At 44.2% G+C, this 25,225-nt stretch overlaps 1 protein-coding gene across 1 annotated transcript in view; it reads left to right on the top strand.

Moving 5' to 3' along the window:
• Nucleotides 1-3,592: 3,592 nt before the first annotated feature.
• IL21R (interleukin 21 receptor) overlaps nucleotides 3,593-25,225 on the top strand; it is a 38,399-nt gene continuing 16,766 nt past the window's right edge. The window contains exons 1-2 of the mRNA XM_037814771.1: nucleotides 3,593-4,094; nucleotides 25,087-25,151. Of these exons, the coding sequence (XP_037670699.1) occupies nucleotides 25,103-25,151 (49 nt within the window). The 5' untranslated portion in view covers nucleotides 3,593-4,094; nucleotides 25,087-25,102. The remainder of the gene's footprint in view (nucleotides 4,095-25,086; nucleotides 25,152-25,225) is intronic.

The raw sequence follows: 25,225 nt of genomic DNA, 5'->3' as shown, positions 1-25,225 counted from the left end.
GTAAACCTCGGCATTGTAAGGGCTGACCTGAGCAGTTTGTTTCAAAAAATGCTCTTCAAGTTAAAGTTATTTTTCCTCAAAGATTTTCTTCCTATATAAAGTTGAAATTAAGTTTTATATTTATTAGGATTAACATTCCTCCACTCCACCCCTCACTGAAATTTGAGGATAGAGGTTTAATAATTGGCTCTGAGGTTACCAGTTATACAATAATCTATTTTGCATATGAAAATTTGTGTTTAACTTTTTTGTTCATTAAAACCCTTATAGATGTGGGGAAAAAAGAAATGAGTTGAGGGTGGGGTTGTCCCAAGAAGCCCCTTGGCTGAGATGCCAATTTAACCACTTCTTCCCCATTGACCAGCTCTGTATACTAAAAAGTGTTAGGAGATCCCCCAGAGATCCTAGTACCCCCTTCTCCCGAGGCTGTGGGGCCTCACACATGGGACATTTACAGACACAGAGGGACCTACCCTGAACAAAGGTCTGATTCTGAAGGGGTTCATGTTCTCCCCAATGGACATGGGTCTGGCAGCTGTTAAATTTCCACCTCTGGAGGCATCTAACAGGAGGCTAACTGGCCCCTGCTGTATCCTACCCACCCCATAAGCCATTTCCCACCTGGTGGCCCAAGGACTCCTCTGAAAATGTAAATGGGATTCAACCCTTCCCTGATGACAATTTCCCTTTCTGCTTCGCCCCATGTGGGGTCCCTGAAGTGCAGCTGTCATGACCCCTCCTATGGTCCCCAGGTTGCTTGCTCCACCCCACAATGTTCTCCTCAAGCTCCTGGAGCAAGTCCTTTCCACCACAGGGCCTTGGCACTTGCAAATCCTTCTGCCTAAAATGCCCTGCTAGATCCTTTCTGATTATCTAGAGCTCCTGTAAATGTCACTACCTTGTCCGCTCAGCTGTTTTCTATGACACTTGGTACAACTTACATTTAGCTTGTCTGTTACTTCTTTTCTGTCTCTCTCTCCCTGCTAGAATATAGACTCCATGAAGGCCATCACTGCGTGTATATTTACTTGTGTAGGGTGTGCCCAGAGCATACCCAAAGGCCTGCTGAAAAGATTATGGTAGAAGAAAGGAAGGAAGGAGGGAGGGAGAAAGAAATGAATGGACGGGTGGGTGGATGGGTGGAAGAATGGATGGGGGTGGGATGGTGGATAGAAAGAAGTGGAGGAAGGAAGGAAAGTCCCCAGGATGAAGGAGGAGAAATTGATCATCCTTGTGTCAACATCCATGGAGAAGCAGGGTAGTGACTGATGCAAAGCATCGGTTCAGGAGCCCAAATGACTGAGTTCAAATCCCAACTCTGCCACTCACCTGCTGTACAACTCTGAACAAGTCACTTAATCCATCTGAGCTTGTCTCCTCATCTGTAAAATGGACAATAGAGATAATAACTATCTTCTTGATTTATTCCGAAGCTTCAGTAAGATGACGTTCCTTTAAAGTCCTCAGAAACCTGACACAGAGGAAGCTCTCAGCAAACGCTAACTCGTTTTGCTATTACTTCTCTTGATCTTTCTACCACAGCCAATTCCAGTACAAGGTATCAGAATACTCACCTTGAAGATCAAGAGGAAAGAAAAAGAAAGCTGACTTCCTCTCAAGGTTTGTTCTCCAGAGCACATGAGCTATTTTGGTGGTGGGGAGGGGAACCTCTATAGGGCAAACATCCTTCAAAGCGGCCACGGGGGAATTTGTACCAAGTTCCTCAAAAACAGCTAGAGAAAGAAAAAGAAAGGAAGAAAAGAAAAAAAAATTGCAAGACGCTTTCTTTTCTCCCCTGGAGTGGTCACATGGGTCAGCTGCAAGTTGTTTCCCAAAAATGAGTCAGATGGGGAGGGATGGTATAAGTGTGTCTCAGCCATCCCGTGTCATCAAAACAGCACAAAATGGGAGTGGGAGTGTAAAACGGTGCAGCCACTGTGGAAAGCAGCATGGCAGTTCTTCAAAAAACATTAAATACAGAAATGCTCTATGAGCTGGCAAGTCCCCTCCTAGGCGTATACCCAAAGAAATGGAAAACGGGCTCAGACAGATACTTGTACACCAATGTTTGCAGCAGCATTATGTGCAAGAGCCAAAAGGTGGGAGACAACTCAAGTGTCCACAAGAGATGAATGGAAAAACAAACTGTGGTACGTACACGGTGGAGTATTAGTCAGCTGTGAAAAGGAATGGAGTTCTGAGACATGCTGCACCATGGAGGAACCGTGAAAACTTTACGCTCAGCAAATTAAGCACGATGCATAAGGACAAATACTGTGTGATTTCACGTCTATGAAACATCTAGAAGTAGCAAATTCATAGACATAGGAAATAGGTTAGAGGTTACTGAGGATGGGGTGGGGGGAGGGATGCTGTTGCTTGGTGGGGAAACAATGTCAACTTTGGAAACTTAAAACTAAAACTAAAAACAACAAAACGAAAAAGCAAACAAAAATAACACCCTGCTAACACTTCATCCTAGTTCAGGTCTGTCTCTGCAGCCTGATGCAGCCTCAGGAATCAGATACACCCAGGTTCAAAGCCCAGCTTGCACACCTCCTAGCTTCGGTGACTTCTCACCCCCTGAGTCTCAGTTTCTTCATCTGTAAAACAGGGTTGATCTTGTCTGCCTTGCAGGGTTCCTGGGATAAAATCACGATCACATGAGTGCCCAAGAAATGCAAGATTTTGGCATTAGTGCTAACAGAACTCTTGCTGATATCCTTCTTTTGAAGCTGACTTTTTGAGGCTGCATTTTGTCCCCTGGTTTCTTAAACTTCTGCCAGACACATCTGACTCTCTTGTGCACCCCTGACTTGTCAGCAAGTTGAAACTCCCTTGAGAATTTCTTTTCTCCATGTTTTTGACTGTTTTGTTTTTGTTTTTAACACACCCTCCTTTGGAAAGCGCTCCCTGAGCTGTCCTCTCTCTCGTTGACAGATGGGTTAAGTGAGACACTCAGAGAGCTGATGGGACATACCCAAGAGGTTCTCTCCTCAATGTCATGGAGAGGGTCCCCTGCGTGCCTTGGAGAGGCGAGATCCAAAGGAGTTTGGGTCAGCCAAGAGCAGGGTCCCAAACTCAGACACTTATGGGGCCCGGCAGGCAGCACCAGTGAGTGGAGCAGGCCAGTTTGCAAACTCAAGGGGAGACACTTGGGATGGGGTCCCATCCAGCACCACGCCACGGGATTCCTTGGGCCCCCAGGATTCATGGGGGCGAGGGGTTGGGGACCGGGCGAGCCGGGGCCTCACGGGTTTGCGATTTCCAGGAAGTTGAGGCTCCCAGCCATGCCATCCCTGCGCCCGCTGCGAGCCTCAGTTTCCCGGTCAGCGAGGAGCGCGGCGCAGCGCCGTCCTGCCTGCCCGCCCCCTGGGTCGAGGCCGTGAGGCTGGGAGATGATGTCACCCGTCCCCAAGAAGCAGATGTCACCCCAGCTAGCCCCAAACGCCGCGCCAGCAGGTGACCTTTGGCGAGCAGTGGGCGCCCGCCGTGGGTCGAGCCCCCTCCCACCTCTTTCCCAGTCCCGGGGAGGAGGAGCCGCGCGCGGGGCGGGGCCGGCGGCGGGCTGGGTGCCGCGGCCCGGGAGCCGCTCGCCACATCCTCCCCTGCCCGCCCACCCCGCGCGCACGCTGCGCCGGCCGTGGCAGCCGCGGCCCCCGCCAGACCCCCCGGCGTCGCTCTGCTGAACGATCTTCCCTCCGCGTGACCCACCGCCTGCGTCTCCCCGCCGCGGCTGGCTGTCCGGCCGCCTGCTGGCGTGCTTGCTTGTCTCCTCCCTTCTCACTGCCTTGTCTGTCTGTCTGCCTGGCTGTCCGTCCCTTCGTGCGGCCGATCGGTCCCCTGCCGGAGCCTCTCTGGGAGGTGACCCCGCCCTGCCCAGCTGCCCGCCCCCCTTCAGCATGGGCCCAGCTGCCCCATCCTCCGGGCGGCGGCCTGGATGACCGTCTGGCTGTGCCCCGGGACAGGTGTGGATTCCCACCTGCCTGTCCTCGCCGAGGCTCGTCCCCCACGCCCCCGCCGAGCCCGGCTGCTCCTCGGCACCCCCGGCCAGCACCGGGAATGGATCTCTAAGGGAGAAGCCGGGACAGCAGGTAACTGGACTCACCGATCTCCCTGGGGCGAGGTGCCCTCTCCGCCCCGGCCCTGCGCCTTGCCTGAGGCATCCAGCGTCGGGGCGGAAGGGCTCCGGGGCAGCACCCCGATGTTTGGGGCACTGAGGCACAGAAGGCAGTGAGGCCAGGCAGAGTTGGGGCGGGAGGCTCAGGTCATGTGCGGCCAAGTCTGGCCGGCCCTGCTGGAGTTCTCTCCTGTGGGCGACATGAGCAGGAGGGCTGAGGGCTCGCAGGCAGGGGCCTGGCTGAGGTGGCCCCTGAGCTGGCTGTGGAAACCAGCCTGGGAAAGGCAGGGGAGCAGGGGAAAGATGGTTCCAGGCCAAAAGGGACCCGACACTGCCAGTTCTGTGTGAACATGGAGGAGGAGGTTGGTCACCTGGGGGGCCCAGCGGGAGTTCCGAGACTAGTTGGGGCTGGGCCTTCAAGGATGGGTTGAATTTTGATGTGAAAAAGCAGAGAAAGGCAGAAACAGGCAGAAACCTTCCTGGCAGAGGAAACAAGATGTGTCAACACCTGTAAATGTGAACTTAGGTCTTGTCCAAGGAATGACAGGAGAGTTTGTCATCCTGCTCAGCTGGGGCAGGGGGCCCGGTGCAGGGGGTGGGAGGGGACATATTCAAAGTCACTAAGAGGACATCTGCAGCTCCGGGAAAGGCCAGCCTTTCAGAAGCACATGGTGGAGTGGGGAAAACCTGGTGGGTTCAAAATCCAGCCATGCGGCTTCCTGGGGCTGTCCTGGGGCAGGTCTCTCTGCTGCTTTCAGCCTGGCAGAGCCTTGATTTTCTCATCTGTAAAATGGGGACCAAAGTGGTTCCACGGTCATGGGGCTGTGCTTGAGGACTCCAGCATTCAAATGTGAAAGCTGCGGGCTGGCAGCCTGCCAGGACTTGATTGCTGATGCCAGTTTCCCTTTTCGGAAGGGAGTTTGCATCAAGAGGAAACTTGAGTCTGTGGAGCTGTGGAAGGTGCTGGGACATGCTTGGGGAGCTGGGGTGCCACCTTCCCCAGGCCCTGGGCTCTGGTCCTTCTGGCGCCATGTTGCAGGCACTTCAGGGCCTCCCATTATTCTCTCAACAGCCATGGGAGGCTGGTGGCTTCATTCAACCCATTTCACAGATGAGGAAACCAAGACCTGTGAGAAGCAGAGCTGGGTTGGATCCCCGGTCTGTCTGATGGCAAAGCCATGGCCCACTGAACAGGATCACATAAAAGCGAGTCTCAGTTCTGGAGAACTTCTGGGTGGGGGTTCAGATCAGGGCATCCGTGAGTGTGTGGGAAACTCCCAGGGTCCCCACGATGGGTTCCGTGGCAGCCCCAGTCCTGCCCACCCCAGCCCCAGCAGGGGGTCAGATTCCTTCCTGAACCCCTCAGTGGAGGGAGCTGAGGACACTCATGCCAGGAGGTGGCCAGAATTGGGCTTGAGAGGTGAGAACAAGACAAAAGCTGAGCCCTAAACGCTGCGGGCTATCGGCCCTGCAGGGTGGACTTCAGGCCAAGAAAACGGGGTGGAGGCTGGGGTTGGAGTCCATTAGGGTCCTTGTGGGCAGTGGGTGGGAGGACCCCAGAGGAGGAGGCCAGTTCGAGAAGACAGGAGGGAGGGAAGCAGGGCACCAGAAGTTTTGAAGCAGCCAATTTCTCTGCAGGCTCAGGGCCTCCCTAGCACCCAGTAAGGAAATGAATCAAAGGAAGGAAGGGAGTCCCCGGGGTGGGGGGAGAGGAGGCAAGTTCCACAGCCAGGGAGGGGAGTTAGAGCCTCCAGAATCCCCGCAGGCAGAAATGAGGGCTCCCTTTTTTTCTCCACACAACCGGGAGGTCCCCTGTCAGGTGGGGGGCTCGGGGCCTGGCTGACCAGCACACCGTGGCTTGTGATTTGGGGTTCTGGAGGCAGCAAGACCTGGATTTGAGTCCCAGCTCCTCCACTTACTGCCTGTGTGACCATCAATAAGTCACTTCAACTCTCTGAACATCGGTTTCTTTATCTGTAACATGGGAATATGAATGACTATCTCAGCTTTATTGTGAGAACTAATTCAACAGTGACCAACAGATAGTTCACAACCAATATAGCTGTTATCACTTTAGACGTTATTATTAATTATCATCTTGTTACTAGCTGGAACACCCCGCATAGTTTCTGGCATATACTGAGCCCTCAAGAGTTGATAGATGAGTCTCCTCTCCCCTTTTACAGATGGGGAAACTGAGGCCCGGGGAGGGGCAGAGCTTTCTGGCGGTCAGAGGGGAGTCATTTCGAGGTAGAGGGAAGAAAGCCGTGAAGAAAGGGGAACAGAGATTCCTCGAGGAGAGGAGTCTTCCCATACTCACAGCCTCTTCCTCACGTGAGGACCCCTGCCCTGACCTCAGTGCCCCCCCCCCCAAGGCCCGGAAAGGAAGAGGGGAAGGGATGAGTGGGGAGGAGCCCCACCCCCACCACCGGCCCTGGCTCTCGGCCAAAGGGACTTTTCACTGACAGCTCAAAAGAGAGCTCTGAGTAAACTTGGAACTTCTGAAACTACCCGAGAATATTCCCCGGGGTGGGGGGTGGGGGACAGGGGCCTCATTTGAGGGCCCCCGACTGGCCAGGACATCTGTCCCAGAGACCCTGCTGGTCCCTGCAGACCCCAGGAAGGATTGGGCTTCCTGAATTGCCCCCAGGGACATGGGGCAGATGCTCCAGCCTGGCTCCTCACTCACACCCTGGCCCTTTCTCGCTGAGCGCCCTTGGCAAGGCTCTGGGCCTCTCTGAGTCCCGAGGACCTGCTGCTAGGCAAGGAGGGGAGAAGGGGCAGGCTGGCAGCCCTGCTCCCACCCCTCCCATCCTGACCTCGTATGCTCAAGCTGCCATGGTTCCCAGTGCCCTTTCTCCCTCTGCCTCACCATTACTTGGGGCCAAGCTGCCCAGAGCTGCCCTCCTGTTGTGGCAGAAAGGGGCTGGAGTGAGGCATGGCTACAGGAGCTGAGAGAGGCTATATGTTTGGGTGTGGTTGTCCAGGTTGGTAGTGAGGGTAGGACAGGTAGAGGTTGCACAGGTAGGAGGAGGTTGCTGGAACTGGGACACTCTGCTCAGGTAGGAGAGCTTGCACAGGCCGAGAGTCTGCACTGGCTGGGAGGAAACATGCCTTTCTCTTCACGTTCAACTCCTACCATCCCAGCTATAACCCCAGAGGCCCTGGCCCAGCTGTCTCCCATTGCCCCTCCTCCCAGACACCTACAACCCACCTCTTGCCACTGGCTAAAATTTTTTTAAAAACAGCTAACATAACCACACACCTACAGTAGGCCTGGTTCTCCCTCACATGCCCTTGGCCAGGCTAGGTCCACTGCCCCCATTTTACAGATGAGGAAAAGTGAGGGTTAGAGAAAGGACTAGACATGCCTGATGTCCCACTGTGAGTTAGTGGCAGAGCCTCCTTTCCAATCCAGGACAACTGGACTCATTCTTCCCAGGCCTGAGAGCAGCGCTTGGGTGTGAATGAGCTGTGTGATCCTGGACAAGTCACCGCCCCTCTCTGAAAGTTCCTTGTTACTCATCTGATGATATAGTCATGATCACTCAGCCTCGGGGACCTGAGGGTGTTGCCCAGGGGGCTGGGGAGTCCCTGGGGCAGTGACAGAGCTGAAGAGCAAACAGAGACCTCTCAGGGTCTTTGTATGGCTATACACAATAATTCTTAGCCTCATTCATTCATTCATTCGTTCATTCATCTATTCTTCAGATACTTATTGAGCACCTGCTGTGCTTGAGTGTCCATTCTATGCTCTGGTGTACCTGAAGGATGAGAGAGCCAGTTCTGCAAAGAAATATAGGGAAAAGTGTTGTAAGAGAGGGAACAGCATATGTAAGGGCACTGAGGTGGGGAAAAACTTGGGGCATGGGAGCTTTTACCTTCATCTCTCAATGCACTGAGTTTAAGAAAGAAGATTTAACCTTAGTGTGTACAGTCTGCATATGCTTTGACATGAAGGGTGATCCTCACAATCCATTACAATAGACAGCATTCTCTTTCATTCAGTCATTCACTTAACAACTATTTTCAAGCCCCTACTATGTGTCAGGCACTGGTTGATAACTGAGGATTCAGCGCTAACCTAGAGACACATGGTCCCTGCTTAGATGTTGCTCAGAATGAGAAGCCAGTGAGCTGTGTGCTCTGGTGGAAGTGTGGGCCCTAGAGGAAAGGGTGACTCACACTCCTTGGAGAGGTCAAAGGAAATGTACAGAGGAGAAGACTTTTGAACTGGATTTTGAAGATTGAGTAGGAGGTTGACAGCCAACCAAGGAGGGGCGAGAGTTCAGTGGCTGAAAGAGCACGTGCCAAAGCCTGGAAGCCAGGGGAATGGGGCACTTGGGTGGAGCCGCCAGGAGACATATAATCAGAGTCCAGGGTGAATACCGGGGAGCAGAGGGAGTGCCATTGTTGGGGGTCAGATCCTGGAAGTTCTCGGGTGCCGGGAATGTGGGGTTTTCTCTGGAGTTCAATGAGGAGCCACGGAATGGCAGGGTTGGTGTGAGGACAGGGTCAGAGGGGCCACAGCAGGGGCAGGGAGGAGCTCCTGAGGAGGCAGGTGGACAAAGGCCAGGGAGAACCCAGGAGCCCTGTGCTCTGCGTCCCCTCTCGGGAAGCCCCTTGGTCTTGATACTTCCTCTTCTGGAGACCTGTTGGCTCCTGTTTCTGGAACTTCTGGGGAGTCCCTCTTCGCCTCCTCAGTTCTTCTTCGTTCCTATGGGAAACAGGCCGTGTTGCTTTTACTATACCCTTCACCTTTCACTTTCAACCCACAATCTCTACCTGGGGGGTGTTGGAGAAGGAAACCCACTTGAGGAACTAAATGGATCCTGTTCTTGAAAAATCAGCGAGGTAAGGAAGATACAGGGTAACTAAGAACTTGGGTTGTTGACAATTTGCAGAGGTTGTAAATAATGCTATGAACTTTCTGGACTACATTTCTCTTTGGCCTAGAACCTAGAAATGGAATTATTGGGTCTCTTGTTCAGCAAAGGTTTTCCAGTTTTCCGAAGTGTATCAACTTACATTTCTACCGGAATGTCGGTAGAGATTGAGAGTTTGAGTTATTCCATATCCTTTCCAGCACTTATAATTGTCTGTCTTTTTCATTTTAGCCACCCTGGGTTAACATGTAGTGGTATCATATTGGGATTTAAATTTGTGTTTCCTTAATGTCTAATGATTTTGAACACCATTTCATATGCTTATTGGTCAATTAGGTGCCTTCTTTTTGTGAAGTGCCTGATCAAGTTTTTTTGATCATTAAAAAAAATTGAGTTCTGTGTTTTAAATTTTATTTCTTATTGCTTTGTAGGAGTTCTTTATATATTCTGGATACAAATGTTTTTGTCAGATGTATTTATATATAGAAAATATCTGCTTCCAGTTTGGTTTCTTTTGCCACTCTCTTAATGGGAGTCTTTTGTTGAACAAACCATCTTAATTTTGGTGAAGTTCAATTTATTAGACCTTTTCTTTATAGTTAGAGCTTTCTGTGTGCTGTCTAAGAAATAGCAGCTGCCCTAAGGTCATGGAGATAATTATGCTATGCTTTCTTCTAGACACTTTATTATTTTACCTTTCAGATTTAGATCTACAGTCTATCTGGAATTGTTTGTTTTGGTTTTGGATTTTTTTTTTTTTTTTGTATGATATGAGGTAGAAGGTCAACATTTTTCCCATATGGGTAAACAATTAATATACCATCATTTGAAAAGTATCATGCTTTCCCCACTGCCTTGCAGTGGTGCCTTTGTTGAAAATCAAGTAGCTATATATGAGGGTCTATTTCTGGATCTCTTCTTTTCTGTTTGCCAGTTTATTTTCCTTGCACCAATGCCATACTTTTTAAATTGTTTTTTGAGTTTTGATAGTCTTTTTCAAGATTGCCTTAACTTTTCTCATCCCTTTTCATTTCTATATAAATTTTAAAAATAGTTTGTCAATTTCCACCAAAAGAACCCTGAAACTGTTCATTTAAAGTTTAGTTCAATTTGGGGAGAAGTGACATCTTTAAAATATTGAATTTTCCAATCCATGAACATAGTATGTCCCTCCATTTATTTAGATTTTCTTTAGTTTTTAATAACAATGTCTTATAGTTTTCACTGTATAGGTCTTGCATATCTTTCATTAGAGTTATTCTTGGATTTTTTTTATACTTTTGATTTGAATGTAAATTGTATCATTTAAAAATTTTTATGTTTGTTGTCAGTCTGAAGAAATGCAATAGATATTTATGTTAATCTAATATTTGATGTTAGCTGCATATTTTTGTGTGTGTGTGTCTGCATGTGTGCTCTTTACTAGATTAAAGAACGCTTGTATTTGTGGCTTTTTGAGTTTTTTAAAAAAATCATGAGTGAGGGTTGCAAGTTACCAAATGTGTTTTCTGAACTTATTAAATGATCAGATAAATTTTCTTCTATATTCTGTTAATGTGTTGAAATAGATGTTGATTCAAATGTCAAATTAAACATGCATTCTTGAAATAAACTCCATATGATAATCATGTATTATCTAGTTTTGCATGTATCACCAGATTTGATTTGTTAACATTTTGGTTGGGATGTTGCATTTATATTCATGAGAGAAACTGACCTATATTTTCAGTTTCTTCTAATGTCAAATTTTGGTATCAGGATTATGTCTTTTAATTCCAGTATTTAGTTTGTTTGCCTTTAATATCAGTACTGATATGCTTGAGGGTAAGTCTACTATCTTGCAATTTGTTTTCTTTTTGTCCTTCCTGTTCTTTTTTCCTTTTTTCTTCTTCCTGTCCCCTTTTTTAAGATGAATCAAGTTTTTTACTATTCTATATTTCCTGTGTATTAGTTTGGTATTTATACATTCCTTTATAATCATTTTAGTGCTTATCTTAGAGATTACTATATACATGCTTGATTTTTCAGTCTACCTTAAATTAGTATTTTTGGCACTTCCCAGACAATACAAGACATCTAACTCTCTTCAGCCCCTCTTACCTTTGGGGATTTTGGTCTTGTATTTTAATTCTACATATAGTTTAAATTCCATACATTATCACTATTATTTTAAGCAATTAATATCCATTTATATGTATAGTACTCTCTATTGTTCTTCATTCCTTCCTGTAGTACCCTGCTTCACATCTGGAACCAATTTTCTTTTGCCTGAAAAATTGACTTTAGTATATCTTTTTTTTAAAATTCAAGTTTATTGAGATGTATTCACATACCATACAATCATCCCCAGTGTACAATCAGTTGTTCACAGTACCATTTATATAGTTGTTCATTCATCACCACAATCAATTTTTGAACATTTTTGTTACCACACACCAAAAAAGAACAAAAATAAAAGTTAAAGTAAAAAAGAACACCCAAAACATCCCATACCCCCCATCCCTCCCTATTATTCACTTACTTTTTGTCCTCATTTTTCCACTCACTGTATAAAGGGAGTGGGAACCACAAAGTTTTTGCAGTCACATGGTCACACAGTGTAATTATATAGTTATACAATCATCTTCAAGAATAAAGGCTACTGGATGGCGGTTCAACAGTTTCAGGTATTTCCTTCTAGTTATTCCAATACACTAAAAACTAAAAAGGGATATCTATATAATGCATAAAAATAACCTCTAGAATAGCATCTTGACTCAATTGGAGATCAATTGAGTCAAGATGTCAATTGATCTTGACATCTTGACTCAATTGAGATGAGTCAATTGAGTCAATTGAGTCAAAATAAAGTTTCAACTTTATTTTGTTTCATTTCTCTTCTCCCTTTTGGTCCAAGAAATCTTTCTCAATCTCACAGTGCCAGGGCCAAGCTCATTCCCACAAGTCATGTCCCACATTTCCAGGGAGATTTACACCCTTGGGAGTCATGCCCCACATAGTGGGGAGGGAAGTGAGTTTATGTGCAAAGTTGGCTTAGACAGAGAGGGCCACATCTGAGCAACAAAAGAGGTTCTCTGGGGGTGACTCTTAGGCACAAATATAAGTAGGCTTAGCCTCTCCTTTGCAGTAACAAGCTTCATAAGGGCAAGCACCAAAGTTGCAGGGACCAACCAGGTTACACACAAAGAGCTCAGTATCTAAGAATTTAGAAACAGCCATTACAACTCAGGGATAGATGTAACTGCTAAAAGAGCTTACAATCTAGGAACCTTTATAGTATGCTTTCCCCTGATAACCTCTGCTCTCAGACTCAATTCTCAGTGTTTGCAGATTATAGTTAGCCCATATTAGTGAGGCATTATGTTTTTCTTTTCATTTCAGGTTTGTTTCACTCAACATACTTTCCTCACTGTCCATTCACCTCACAACTTCACTCCTTCTTGTTGCAGCTCATTACTCCACTGTATGTGTACACCACAGTTCACCATTCCATTCATCTGTTGATGTACCATTAGGCCACCTCCATCCATTGCAAATCATGAATACTGACACCATAAACCACACTATGCAAATGCCCATTCGTGTCCCTCTTTTCAGTTCTTCCATGTATATGCCCAATAACTGAGTTGTAGGACCATATGGCAACCCCATGCTTAGCTTCCTGTGGAACCACCACATTGCCCTCCAGATGGGCTGCACCATTCTACTTCCCCACCAGTGGTGACTAGGTACATCCCTTTCTTCATATTTTCTCCAGCACTTTTGTCCCCTGCTTATTTTTTAGATGGTTTTATTCACATACCATACATTCCATCTTGGGTAAACAATGAATGGTTCCCTGTATAATCCCATAGTTATGCACTCACCACCACTACTATATAAGGACATTTCCATTTCTTCCACAAAGAAAGAAGAGGAGGCAAAAAAAAAAAAAGTAAAAAGAAAAAGAAAAAGAAAGAAAAAAAATGACAACTAAAAAGCAACAAAATAAAAAATAAAATTTAAATACAATACAATAAAAAAAGTCAGACAACATCACCAATGCCAAGAATACGACACCCCTCCCTTATATCCCCCTCTTATAGACATTTAGCATTAGTATATTGCCTTTGTTACAATTAATGGAAGCATATTACAATGTTACTGTTAACTGTAGACTCTAGTTTGCATTGATTGTATCTTTTCCCAAATACCACCCCATTTTTAACACCTTGCAATGTTGACATTCATTTGTTCTCCCTCATATAAAAACATATTTGTACATTTAATCACAATCATTGACCACTCTAAGTTTCACTAAGTTATACAATCCCAGTCTTTATCTTCTGTCTTTCCTTCTGGTGTCCTACATGCCCCTAACCTTCCTCTTTCAACTGTACTCATAGTCATCTTTGTTCAGTGCACTTACAATATTGTGTTTCTGTCACCCAGTATTGTGCTATCCATTTCTAGATCTACATAATCAACCCTCTAGAACATTCTATACCCCTTCAACATCAAAAGTCTGATCTCTACCCTCTATTTCCTGATACCTTCATTTCTACACTCTTCTCTAAAACTCTCTCTCCTGCCTTTTCCTATCTGCCTGTAGTGTTCCCTTTAGTATTTCCTGTGCAGCAGGTATCTTGTTCACAAACTCTCTCAGTGTCTGTTTGAGAATATTTTAAACTCTCCCTCATTTTAGAAGAACAGTTTTGCTGGATATAGAATTCCTGCTTGGCACTTTTTCTCCTTCAGTATCTTATATATATCACACCACTGCCTTCTCATCTCCATGGTTTTTACTGAGAAACCAGTACATAGTCTTATCACACTTCCCCTGTGTGTGATGAATCATTTTTCTCTTGCTGCTGTCAGAATTCTCTCTTTGTCTTTGACATTTGATAATCTGTTTATTAAGTGTCTTGGCATAGGTCTATTCAGATCTATTCTGTTTGAGGTATACTGTGCTTCTTGGATCCGTAATTTTATGTCTTTCATAAGAGATGGGGAATTTTCAGTGATTATTTCCTCTGTTATTGTTTCTGCCCCCTTTTCCCTTTTCTTCTCCTTCTGGGACACCCATGACATGTACATTCATGTGCTTCATGTTGTCATTCAATTCCCTAGACGCTGCTCATATTTTTCCATTCTTTTCCCTATCTGTTCTTTTGTGTTTAGGATTTCAGATGTCCTGTCCTTCAGTTCATGAATATTTTCTTCTGCCTCTTAAATCTGCTATTGTATGTCTTCATTGTCTTTTTCATCTCTTGTTTTGTGACTTTCATTCCCTGAAGTTCTGCCAATTGTTTTTTCAAACTTTCAAGTTCTTGCTTATGTTTTCCCAAAGTCTTCTTTATATCCTTCATCTCTTTTGCCATATCATCCCTCAACTCATTGATTTGATTTTTGAATTGACTTAGGAGATTTGTTTGATTAATAATTAGTTGTATCAAGTTTATTTCATTTGAAGTGTAAGTTTGTTCCTTTGACTGGGCCTTATCTTCATTTTTCCTAATGTGATTTGTAACTTTTTATTGTCTAGGCGTTGGTTTCCTTGATGACCCCAATCAGATTTCCCAGGCCCAGGTCTCAGGACAAGGCTGTATTCAGTATCAGGTTTCCCTGAGAGTGAGAACCAGCAGATTGCCAGACTTTCCTTTGAGGCCTCTAGACTCTGTGCTTTTCCTATCCTGCCCAGCAGGTGGTGCTTGTCAGCCCACAGCTCCCCACTGGTGTAAAGAGGTGTGGTCTCTTTAATTCTCAGAGGGCCCTGTCCTGGCCAGGGGCTGAGTGTGTCAGAAGCCAAGCTTAGGTTGTTTATGGTCCCCCAACCCAACACACACACACACAGGCCCTGACAACTGAATTCTCTGAGGGAGGGCAGCCACCTGAGCTGGGCCCCACCCCCCTTTTCTTAGGGAAGATAGACCCTTTAGAAAGTTAACTTCTACACTTGAATTCCTCCTTTGTTTCTCTGACTCTGTTAACTCCACCCTTGCCTGGGTCATTGCTGACAATTGAAAATTCCTGAGGCTTTCTCTAATGAGCTACTTAGAATGAGAGAAAAAAAAAGAGAAAAGAGAGAAAGCCCCTTTTCAGAGCCAGTCCTCAGGCCCCCAGTTTCGCTGGTTGATTGGTGTTGGTATCCGGCTTTCAGTGCCCCTTTTCTTGGGACACAGCCATTTTCCAGTATTCTGAACTCAGCTGTCTCAAAAAGCCTGTTTTTATTTATTTATGTATTTTTTTCCATCAGCCCTGCTTCCTCTCTGCCAGGAGGAAACTCAGGTTCCTTTCTTGCTTGCTCCAGGTTTATCTGTGCTTGTAGTTTGTATTCAGTAGTCCAAACTTGTTAATTAAAACTGCATTTGGTGCTTGTTGAGTTACTTTCCTTTGCTCCAGGTGACCTGCTTCTTTTTTCCATGGGGAAATGTTTGAGCTCAGCCTTCCATGACACTGGGGGAGGGATGCCAGCTCTGCAGTTTGAGGAGCTTTACTTACAGTTCTATGCTGCTATCTCAGCCATTCCAACCATTCCAGGCTGGTGTATGATGTGTGCCCAGTCACAGATGTTCCGCAACAGTTGTTGCAGACTATTTACTAGTTGTTTGTGGCTATTTACTAGTTGCTCTAGAGGACTAACTAAATTCCACACCTCTCTATGCTGCCATCTTGCCCCGCTTCTGGTATATCTTTTGATACAGGTCTACCAGTGACAAATTCTCTCAACCTGTGTGTGTGTGTGTGTGTGTGTGTGTGTGTGTGTGTGTGTGTGTCCGTCTGTCTGTCTGTCTGAAAAATCTTTTTTTGGCCTTCATTAAAAATTTTTTAATCAATGTATATTTCACATACCATAAAATTCACCCTTTTAAAGTGTACAATTTAGTGGTTTTTAGTATATTCACAAAGTTATGCAACAATGACTGCTATCTGCTTCTGAAATATTTTCATCACTCCATAAAGAAACCCCAAACCTATTAGCTGCCACTCCCCATTCCCTCCAGCTTCCAGTCCTCAGCCACAACTAATCTACTTTCTATCTCTGTGAATTTGTGTTTTCTAGTTATTTCACCTAAGATGTCCTTTTGCATCCTAATCAGTATCTCTGCTATTGCTTCTGACTTTTATGCACTCTTGTAGCTCAAAATACATGTATGTTAGACCCTTCACGAATCCCAATGTCTCATGTATCTCTTTTGGTCTTTTATGTATTTAGATTTTTTTAATCTGCCTGCTTTAATCTGGGTATTTTCTATTGGCCAATCTTCAGTTTACTAATACTCTCTTCCAATGTTTCTGTTCTGTTGCTAAATCCATTTATTAACTTCCTAATTTCACTTACTGCATTTTTCAGTCTAGAATTTCCATGTTTTAGATAGAGTCCAGTTTTCTGGTGGAATTCTTGAACATACCAATCATAGTTGTTTTAAATTACATCTGATAATGCCATTTTCTGAATCACCTATGTGTCTGTTTCTATTGTCTTTTCTCTCCCTTTTGGTTCTTGGTTATTTGGTCCTGTTTCCTGGTTTGCCTTGTAATTTTTTATTGAATTCTGGACATTGTGTATGAAAAATATAGATACTTTGGATAAAGCTAACTTTCCAGATAGGTTTTAACTTTCTTCTAGCAGGCATATAAAGTAAAGGCAGATCACCTTGATACAGCCAAACCGGAACTATTTATAATTTTCCATTATTCCCAAGGCATAGCTTTCCTAAATCCTGGGGTATTTACCAAAGCCATTTTTCTTGGCAGGACCCAAGTGCCAAATCTTCCCCCAGGACTGTGAGACTGCCAAAATCTTTTCTTAGCATTTTAGCCTATTGCCAGCTACTTTCTGTTAGGTTTCTTTTCTTTTCTTTTTTTTAAAGATTTTTATTTATTTATTTATGTAATGCAATTTTATTGAGATATAGTCACATACTAGATAATCATCCAAAGTGTACAATCAGTGGTTCACGGCATTGTCATATACTTGTGCCTTTATCACCACAATCAATTTTTGAACATTTTCATTGCTCCAAAAAATAATTAAAATAAGAATAAAAATAAAAATAAAAAGGAATACCCAAAACATCCCATACCACTTATCTCCCCCTGTTATTTATTCATTTTTTGTCTTTATTTTCTTACTCATCTGTCCATAACCTGGATAAAGGGAGTGTCATTTGCAAGGTTTTCACAATTACACAGTCACACCGTGTAAGCTACACAGTTATATGATCATATTTAAGAATCAAGGCTACTGGATTACAGCTCAACAATTTCAGGTGTTTCCTTCTATCTGCTAGGTTTCTTGACATGTGACATTTGCAATGATATGGAAAATACCTTGACAGGAAATTGCCTGCAGAATTTCAATCCTTTTTTCTTCTCCCTGGCACCCTGACCCCTCAAGTACTATCTAATTTGGTTGCTCTCCAATGTCTCCCAAGAGTATTTTTCTTGCTTTAATAATTGTTATCACTGGGAGGTTTATTCTGATACCAGCTACTCCAACATAATCAGAAGTAGAAGTACGAGCCCCTACATTTTATTTTACAAATCTAAGAATCACTTACATTAAAAATGTTGTGAAATAGTTGAGACATGCAAAATGTCATAAAAAATAATATAATCAATACCCACAGTACCTATCACTAAGATTAATCAAACTGTTGATACCCCCGAACACTCTTCCTTGTCACATCCCCTTCTTTTCTACACTGTTCTAGACTTGATATTTATCATCTCCAGGAATTTCTTTATATTTTATACCATATGTATGTTCACCTAAATGATTTAAAGAATTGCTTTACATGTTTTTAAGTGTGACATAGATGGTATTATTACATATATATACATGCTTCTCTAAATTTACTTTTTTTCATGCCACACTTTGTTTGTGAGAATCATTTGCTTTGTTGTGTAACTGTAAGTGATTCATTTTCACACTGAGTGATTACACCACAATTTGTTTTTCCATTCTCTTTTTAAAGGACATTGAGGTTGTTTCCAGTCTTCCACTATTAAAATAAATGCTGCTATAAACATTTCTGTATATGCTTCTTGTACACATGTGCAAGAATTTGTTTAGGAGGACACACAGGAAAGAAATTGCTGGGTCCTAGTGTAGGCACTTGCTCAAGTTCATTAGATCATGACAAATTCTTTTCCAGACCAGTTGTGTCAATTTACATTTTCCACTAACTGTGAATGAGAGTTCCCATTATACCATATCCTCAGCAACATGTGATGTTGCCATCCTTAGTTTCTGCCAATCTGATAAAGTTGAATGCTATGTCATTGTGGTTTTTAATTTGCATTTCCCTGTTGACAGGTGAAGTTAAGAACTTTATACTCTCCCTAGCACTTGCGTTATCTGATTTCCTATCCTCAAACTTCCCCACTTCCCCAGAAGCTCTTGAAACTTGGCCAACTTTTAATCTCAGTTATTGTAACCCTATAAATCAATTCTGGGCACAGGCGCCTGGTGGATAAATGTGTCTCCAGGGTTTCATCCTGTCCAGCACCGTGCTGGAGTGCTTCACAGGCAGTACTACATTTAGTGCTCACGAAAAACCTGCAGCAAAGACTAACGACACCCCATTTTACAGATAAGCAAACTGAGGATGAGAGAGGTCAAGTAACTTGCCCAAGGACACACAGCTGGAACCTGGCAGACTCCAAGTCAGGTTCCAGGGTCAGAGTGCTGCAGGGGCTCCTCTAGCAGGAAAGCCCTCAGGGCGCCTTCTGTTCTTCATTCAGGAAACACACCTGGTCTGAGCTGCAAGGTATCTCTGCTCCACTCTGGGGAGTAAGGCCCATGAAGGGATGGATTCCAGACAGGGCAGGTTGTGGGATGGGAAGTCCCCACTCAGAGCTCCAAGGGCGCAGGAGGGAGAGTTGAAGGAGACATATCATTCAAGGCTGATTCTTCTCAGAAGTGAGGGGCTTATTTTAGACAGCGTTAAATATCCCTAACCTCACAGTGAGAAAGTTAGATTCTTTTCAACCTTCTTTCAATCTTTCTGATGATGGAGGGGATGAGAATCTGTTTTGATGCTACTATGTCTTAAACATCTCTTTAACTCTCCTATTTAAAAAAAGGCAGACAATTTTCTTCTTCATTTTAGAAATGCTTATAAAGCATCTACTAGGTGCCAGGCATTGTGCTAAATACTTTACAAATACTGGCTAATTTCATTTTCTCATGTACCATCCCCACTTTACAGATGAGGATCCTGCAGTCCAGAGAGGTGAAGTAGACTGCCTGCAGTCACACAGCCCACTGTGGCAGTGCTGGGATTTGAACCTCGGCAGGCTGGTTCCAGAGTGTGTGCTTTTAACCACTGTGGCACACACTGTTTCTCTCTTTCATGCTAGTTATCTGCTTTTGGTCATGATATAATATTTTCTTTTAAGACATTTATTTGAGTAAAAAATGGGAGGCAAGCTAAAGATAAGTAGTAGGTAGATTATAACAAAGGTGAAAACCTTGCTGGTGAGTGGCAGGAGTTCTGGAAACACTCCAATGCAGCTTCACAGCTGCAGGGACAAAGCAGGTGGGCCATGAAGGCTGAATTCCGAGTGATGGGAGGGGAAAGGTGTTCAAAAGAAGAGTCATCTGTGGAAAGGCAGAGAAGCATGACAGGATCCGGAGAGCTGGTGGAATGGTGAGTAATTCAGGGAGGCTGGCCAGTAGTTGGAGGAATCAAGTGCCCTTGTATAGTACTTTACAGTTTATAAAGCACTGTCACATCAGCTTTCCCATGGGCTCTTCTAAACCTCCAGGCACAGTGGGAATTGCTGTGCATATTTCAGAGACAGTAACTGAGATCAGAAGTGGGAGAACCAGAGAAGAGTTACTATTTGCTCCACAATCCTGTGGCTTCTGATTTTGGGCTCTTTGTTCAACTTAACTGCAGGAGGTATTTTTGAATGCAAGCAACAGAAACATAATTCAACATGGCTGAGCAAAATAGATGGTTTTTGGCTCATGGTAATGAAAAGTCCAGCTGTGGACATCAGATACAGTTTGATCCAGGTGCTCAAATTATGCCTCAGGGAATCTGGATCTGTCTTTCTCAGTCTTGACATCATTTTCAGGCAGGCTTTCTTCAGAAGCTGAAAATGATGACCACTGGCTTCCAGCAGGCACCCCAAAAAACAAAAACAAAAACAAAACCTCTTTAATACAGTTATAGAAAAAAAATTCCAGGACCAGCTTTCATTGGCCTTGCTTGGGTTGCTGTCCATTCCTGATTTGATCATGGTGGCCAGGGAGGAGGGGTGCTTTGATCGGCCAGGCTTGAGTCAGGTGCCCACTCTTGGGAGCTGAGTGTGGGGTTAGCTCCATCCAAACCACATAGAGGGAGTTCCAGTTTGAGAAGATCATCATAAGACGGGAAAAGAGACACCCAGCAGACAGAAGCAGTTCTATGTCCCCAGGGCTTGTGTGTCATTTTGCAAAGCTGGGGGATTTGGGGGGACAATGAGCCTTGAATCTGGGCAGTTTATGATTTATCCTGCTGTCAGAGTGGAACCACTGCGGAGTGATGTGGACAGAGCTATGCCAGGTCTTGTGCTGAACTGGGGCCATAGATGTGGACACCAGAGTGAAGGCACAGACACAGATTCAGCCTAGTGTGACTGGAGGTTGAATCTCCAAAGTGTTAATAGCAGGGCTCCCTTGTGCCCCACGGGGCTGCTGCAGGACCTCGGGGCCAGGTAGGATCAGCGTTCCTTAATGCAAGATTTAAATGGTATTTGCCTCAAGATATTTTATTTTAATGGCTATATTCATCTTTTTTTTTTTTTTTTTTTTTACCACAACTTTTCCATCATACAAAATAGAAGCGCTGTACAATTTAAGCATGAACTCCCATTCCTTACACCCATCTTTTTCCCTGGTAACCTATGTTCAGGTTTCTAACTCTATGTATTTGCCTATTCTAATTATTTCATATGAGTAAGATCACACAATATTTGTCCTTTTGTGTGTGGCATACATCACTGAACATGATGTCTTCAAGGTTCGTCCACGTTGTTGCATGGATCAGGATATCATTCTTTTTTACAGCTGAATAATATTTCATTGCATGAATATACATATTTTGTTTGTCCATTCATCGGTTGATGGACACTTGGGTTGCTTCTGTCTTTTGGCAGTTGTGAATAAATTGTGAACATCACTGTGCAAATATCTGTTTGAGTCTGTGCTTTAAATTCTTTTGGGTATATTCCTAGAAATGAGATTGCCTGGCCATATGGTAATTCTATTCTTAACTTCCTGAGGAACTGCCACACTATCTTCTACAGCAGCTGCACCATTTTACATTCCCACCAAAATGAACGAGTGTTCTATTTCTCCACATTCTCTCCAATACTTGAAATTTTCCATTTTTAAAATAGTAGCCATTTCGGTGGATGTGAAATGGTAACTCATTGTGGTTTTGATTTGTATTGCCTTAATGGTTGGTGGTGTTGAGCATCATTTCCTGTGCTTTTTGACCATTGGTATATCTTCTTTGGAGAAATGGTTATTCAAGTCTTTTGCTTATTTTTAAATTGGGTTGTCTTTCTGTTGTTGAATTGTTGAGTTCTTTATCTATTCCAGATATTAAACCCTTATTGGATGTGTGGTCTCCAAATATTTTCTCAGGTTGTATAGATTTTCTTTTTACTTTAATGGTGAAGTCCTTTGGTGCACAAAAGTTTTTATGTTTAATGAGGTCCCATTTGTCTATTTTTTTTCCTTTTGTTGCTTGTGCTTTGGGTGTAAAGTCTAAGAAACCATTGCTTACCAAGAGGTCTGAAAGATCTTTCCCTATGTTTTCTTCTAGGTGTTTTGTAGTTTTTGTTTCTTATATTTATACCTTTGATCCATTTTGAATTGGGTTTTGTATAGGATGTGAGATAGGGGTCCACCTTTATTCCTTTGCATATGGGCATCTAGTTCTCCCAACACCATTTGTTGAAGAGACTGTTCTTTCCCAATTGAGTGAACTTGACAGTCTTGTCAAAAATCAGTTGGCCATAGATGTGAAGATTGATTTCTGAGCTCTCAATTTGATTCCATTGGTCTATATGTCTGTCCTTGTGCCAGTGCCATGCTGTTTTGAGTACTGTGGCTTTCTAATAAGTTTTAAGATCAGGTAGTGTGAGTTCTCCAACTTTGTTCTTCTTTTTCAAGATGGCTTTGGCTATTCGGGGCCATTTACCCTTCCATATAAATTTGATGATTGACTTTTCCATTTCTACAAAGTAGGCTATTTCAATTCTGATTGGGGTTACATCGAATCTGTAAATCACTTTGGATACAACTGACGTCTTAAGAATATTTAGTCTTCCAGTCTTCAAACACAGAATGTCCTTCCATTTATTTATGTCTTTGATTTCTTTTAGCAATGTTTTACATCCTTCTGTGTACAAGTCCTTTATTTCCTTGGTTAGATTTTTTCCTAGATATTTGGTTCCTTTAGTTGCTGTTATAAATGGAATTTTTTTCTTGATTTCTTCTTCAGATTGTTTGTTACTAGTGTATAGAAACACTATGATTTTGGGGTGTTAATCTTGAAATGCTATGATTTTTGGGTGTTGTACTCCAGCACTTTGCTGAATTCATTTATTAGCTCTAGGACCTTTGTTGTAGATTTTTCAGGATTTTTTGTATGTAGGATTGTGTCATTTGCATATAGGGAAAGTTTTACTTCTTCCTTTCCAATTTTATTTCATTTTCTTCCCTAATTACTCTGGCTAGAACTTTCAGTACAATGTTGAATAACAGTGATGATAGTGGGTATCCTTGTCTTGCTGCAGATTTCAGAGGGAAGCTTTCAGTCTTTCACTGTTAAATGTCGTGTAAACTATGGGTTTTTCATGTATGCCCTTTATCATGTTCCTTCTATTCCTAATTTTCTAAGTGTTGTTATTAAAAAGGGGTGCTAGATTTTGTCAAATGCCTTTTCTGCATCAATTGAGAGGATGATGTGGTTATTCTTGTCTTGAACTACCCTTGCATACCACAAATCCCACTTGATTGCAGTGTATGATTCTTTTAATGTGCTGTCAGATTTAATGTGTTGTTATAGCTCTTAGAGTCTAGCAAAGTGCTTGGCTTATTGTAGGTGTTTAATAACTTTATTAGTTGTTGAATAAAGAAGTAGGCTCGGAAAGGTTAAGTTAAAAGGTTAAGAATTCCCCATCACTACACAGCTATTTTGTGAGGACAGCTAAGATTAGAAGCCAGATTTCCTAATCAATCCCTTGAATTTCCTTAACTATGCAGAGTTTAACATTGGTTTCTGGGTATGTTAAGGCTTTCAAGACTTAAGGAATGAGATTCAATCTGAAAATAACTAGATAAGGAAACTTGTAAATTTCATGTTTCAGTAAACTCAAGTATTTTCCCTTGTTCACCCACAGGAATTTAGCTTGGTGAACTCACCAAAAAAACAAACAAACAAACAACAAATCAGTCTTTTTGTAGTTTGTTAGTGTTTTGTTGAGGATTCTTGCCTGTATGTTCATAAGAAATATTGGTCTGTAATTTTCTTTTCTTGTGGTATCTTTATCTGGCCTTGGTATGAGGGTGATGCTTTCCTCATAGAGCTTTGGGGAAGAGTTTGAGCAGGACTAGTGTTAATCCTTCTTAGAACGCTTGGTAAAAATCCCCTGTGAAGCCATTTGGTCCTGGGCTTATTTTATTTTTATAGCTATGTTGTTCATCTTAGAGTGTATTAGGAAAAAATACACAAACTTGGGTGTTATTGCTTAGGATGAGGTTGGAGTTAAGTTTTTAAAATTGAGTTGATTACAAGAAAAAAATGTTAAATAAATAAAAGTGCACATGATCTATGAATATGGCCAAAATTTTGAAAGTGGGACATTTCGGAACCTCTTGGCTAGATCACTCTCAGGCCTCTCCATTTCCAATGCTCGGACTCCTCCGTCAGTCACAGCGGTTTGTTGTTCATGTGTCGGGGGCCATCCCCAAGGTTTTATGCAAACAGCATCCTTGAATTATCACCAGAAACCCAGAAGCAGTCTTCACCATCTCTATATGGCTAGGCGGTAGACTTGGGTCATGACAGCCCCTTGGGAGAGGGGAGAGCTGGGATCTGAGCCTGCTCTGTGCCTGCACCACCACCTCCTCCTGGCTTTGAAGGGGCTATCAACGGGATCGAAGTGGGATCTGCAGAAACCCGAGGTGGGGGGGTCACCCCATTGTGGGGTCAGGGATGGTGTCTGGAAGAAGCCACGTCGTATGGGATTTGGTCTTGCATGGGTCAACGCACCAGGCTCCAGTCCTGCTACACCCCTGCCTGCGGGGGCCAGTCTGGGTGAGGCTCTTGGGTCTGAGCAGTGGACCCACTGGCCCCCGGCTGGCACCTCCCCAAGCAGACACAGAGCTCCCCGCAGGTGGGCGTAACAGGCAGTGCCAGGAAGCACCTGGCATTCCGCTCTGGCCGCCGTTCCTCTGCCAAGGCATCAGGGTCGCTCTTCCTGGACGGGCTTGCTCTGTCCTCCAAATAGGTCCCTTCTCCAGCTTGGCCCGGAACAGGGGGTTCAGAGAGCCCTTGGCTGAGCCTGGACCTCCCGGGAGGCGAGGGGTGCTCTTTAGTGGGTTAACCTGGGCCTTATGATTTAGTAAGACTCCTCACTGTTGGGCTAATCTTGTCTTAACTAGTCAACAGGCATCTCTTTGAGGGGGAGGCTTGGATTTGTTATTCAGTAACAAATTGTATTGGGCTAATGACAACTCAAGATTGCTGCTAATCAGACACCACTTTCCAAATCAGTTTCTCCTCTTTCCTCCCTTCCCTTCCGTTCCCTTCCCCTCCCACCCTCCCCTCCCCTCCCCTCCCACCCCTCCCTCCCCTTCCCTCTTCCCACCTTTCTCTCTCTCTCTTTCTCTCTCTTTTTCATTTTCTTCCTCTCTTTCATTTTTACACAGATAAATGCTTAAGTTCAATTTCAAAGACAATGTCATATGAACTTGAAGCAAATCCAGGAATCCAAAGAGAATCTCCCGGGGAGGAGCAGGAACTTCTGAGAAGGAGGCTGTCGGGCCCCCCGACCCCACGCCAGGGCTCACTTTCTGTGCCTCTCTTCCAGGCTCCTGGGAGTCAGCATGTGGTGTGGCTGGGCCGCCTCCTTCCTCCTGCTGATGCTTCGAGGTGGTAAGTAGCGGCCCTCATGGTCTGCAAGTGTGGAGGGGGCCCCATCTTCCCCTTGCAAAGCCCGGCAGGGGACA

The sequence above is a fragment of the Choloepus didactylus genome, chromosome 21 (genome assembly GCF_015220235.1).
Source record: "Choloepus didactylus isolate mChoDid1 chromosome 21, mChoDid1.pri, whole genome shotgun sequence".
NCBI classification, from domain to species: Eukaryota; Metazoa; Chordata; class Mammalia; order Pilosa; family Megalonychidae; genus Choloepus; species Choloepus didactylus.
Note: the sequence above shows the minus strand (reverse complement) of the source record. Positions and strands in the feature narration are given on the sequence as shown.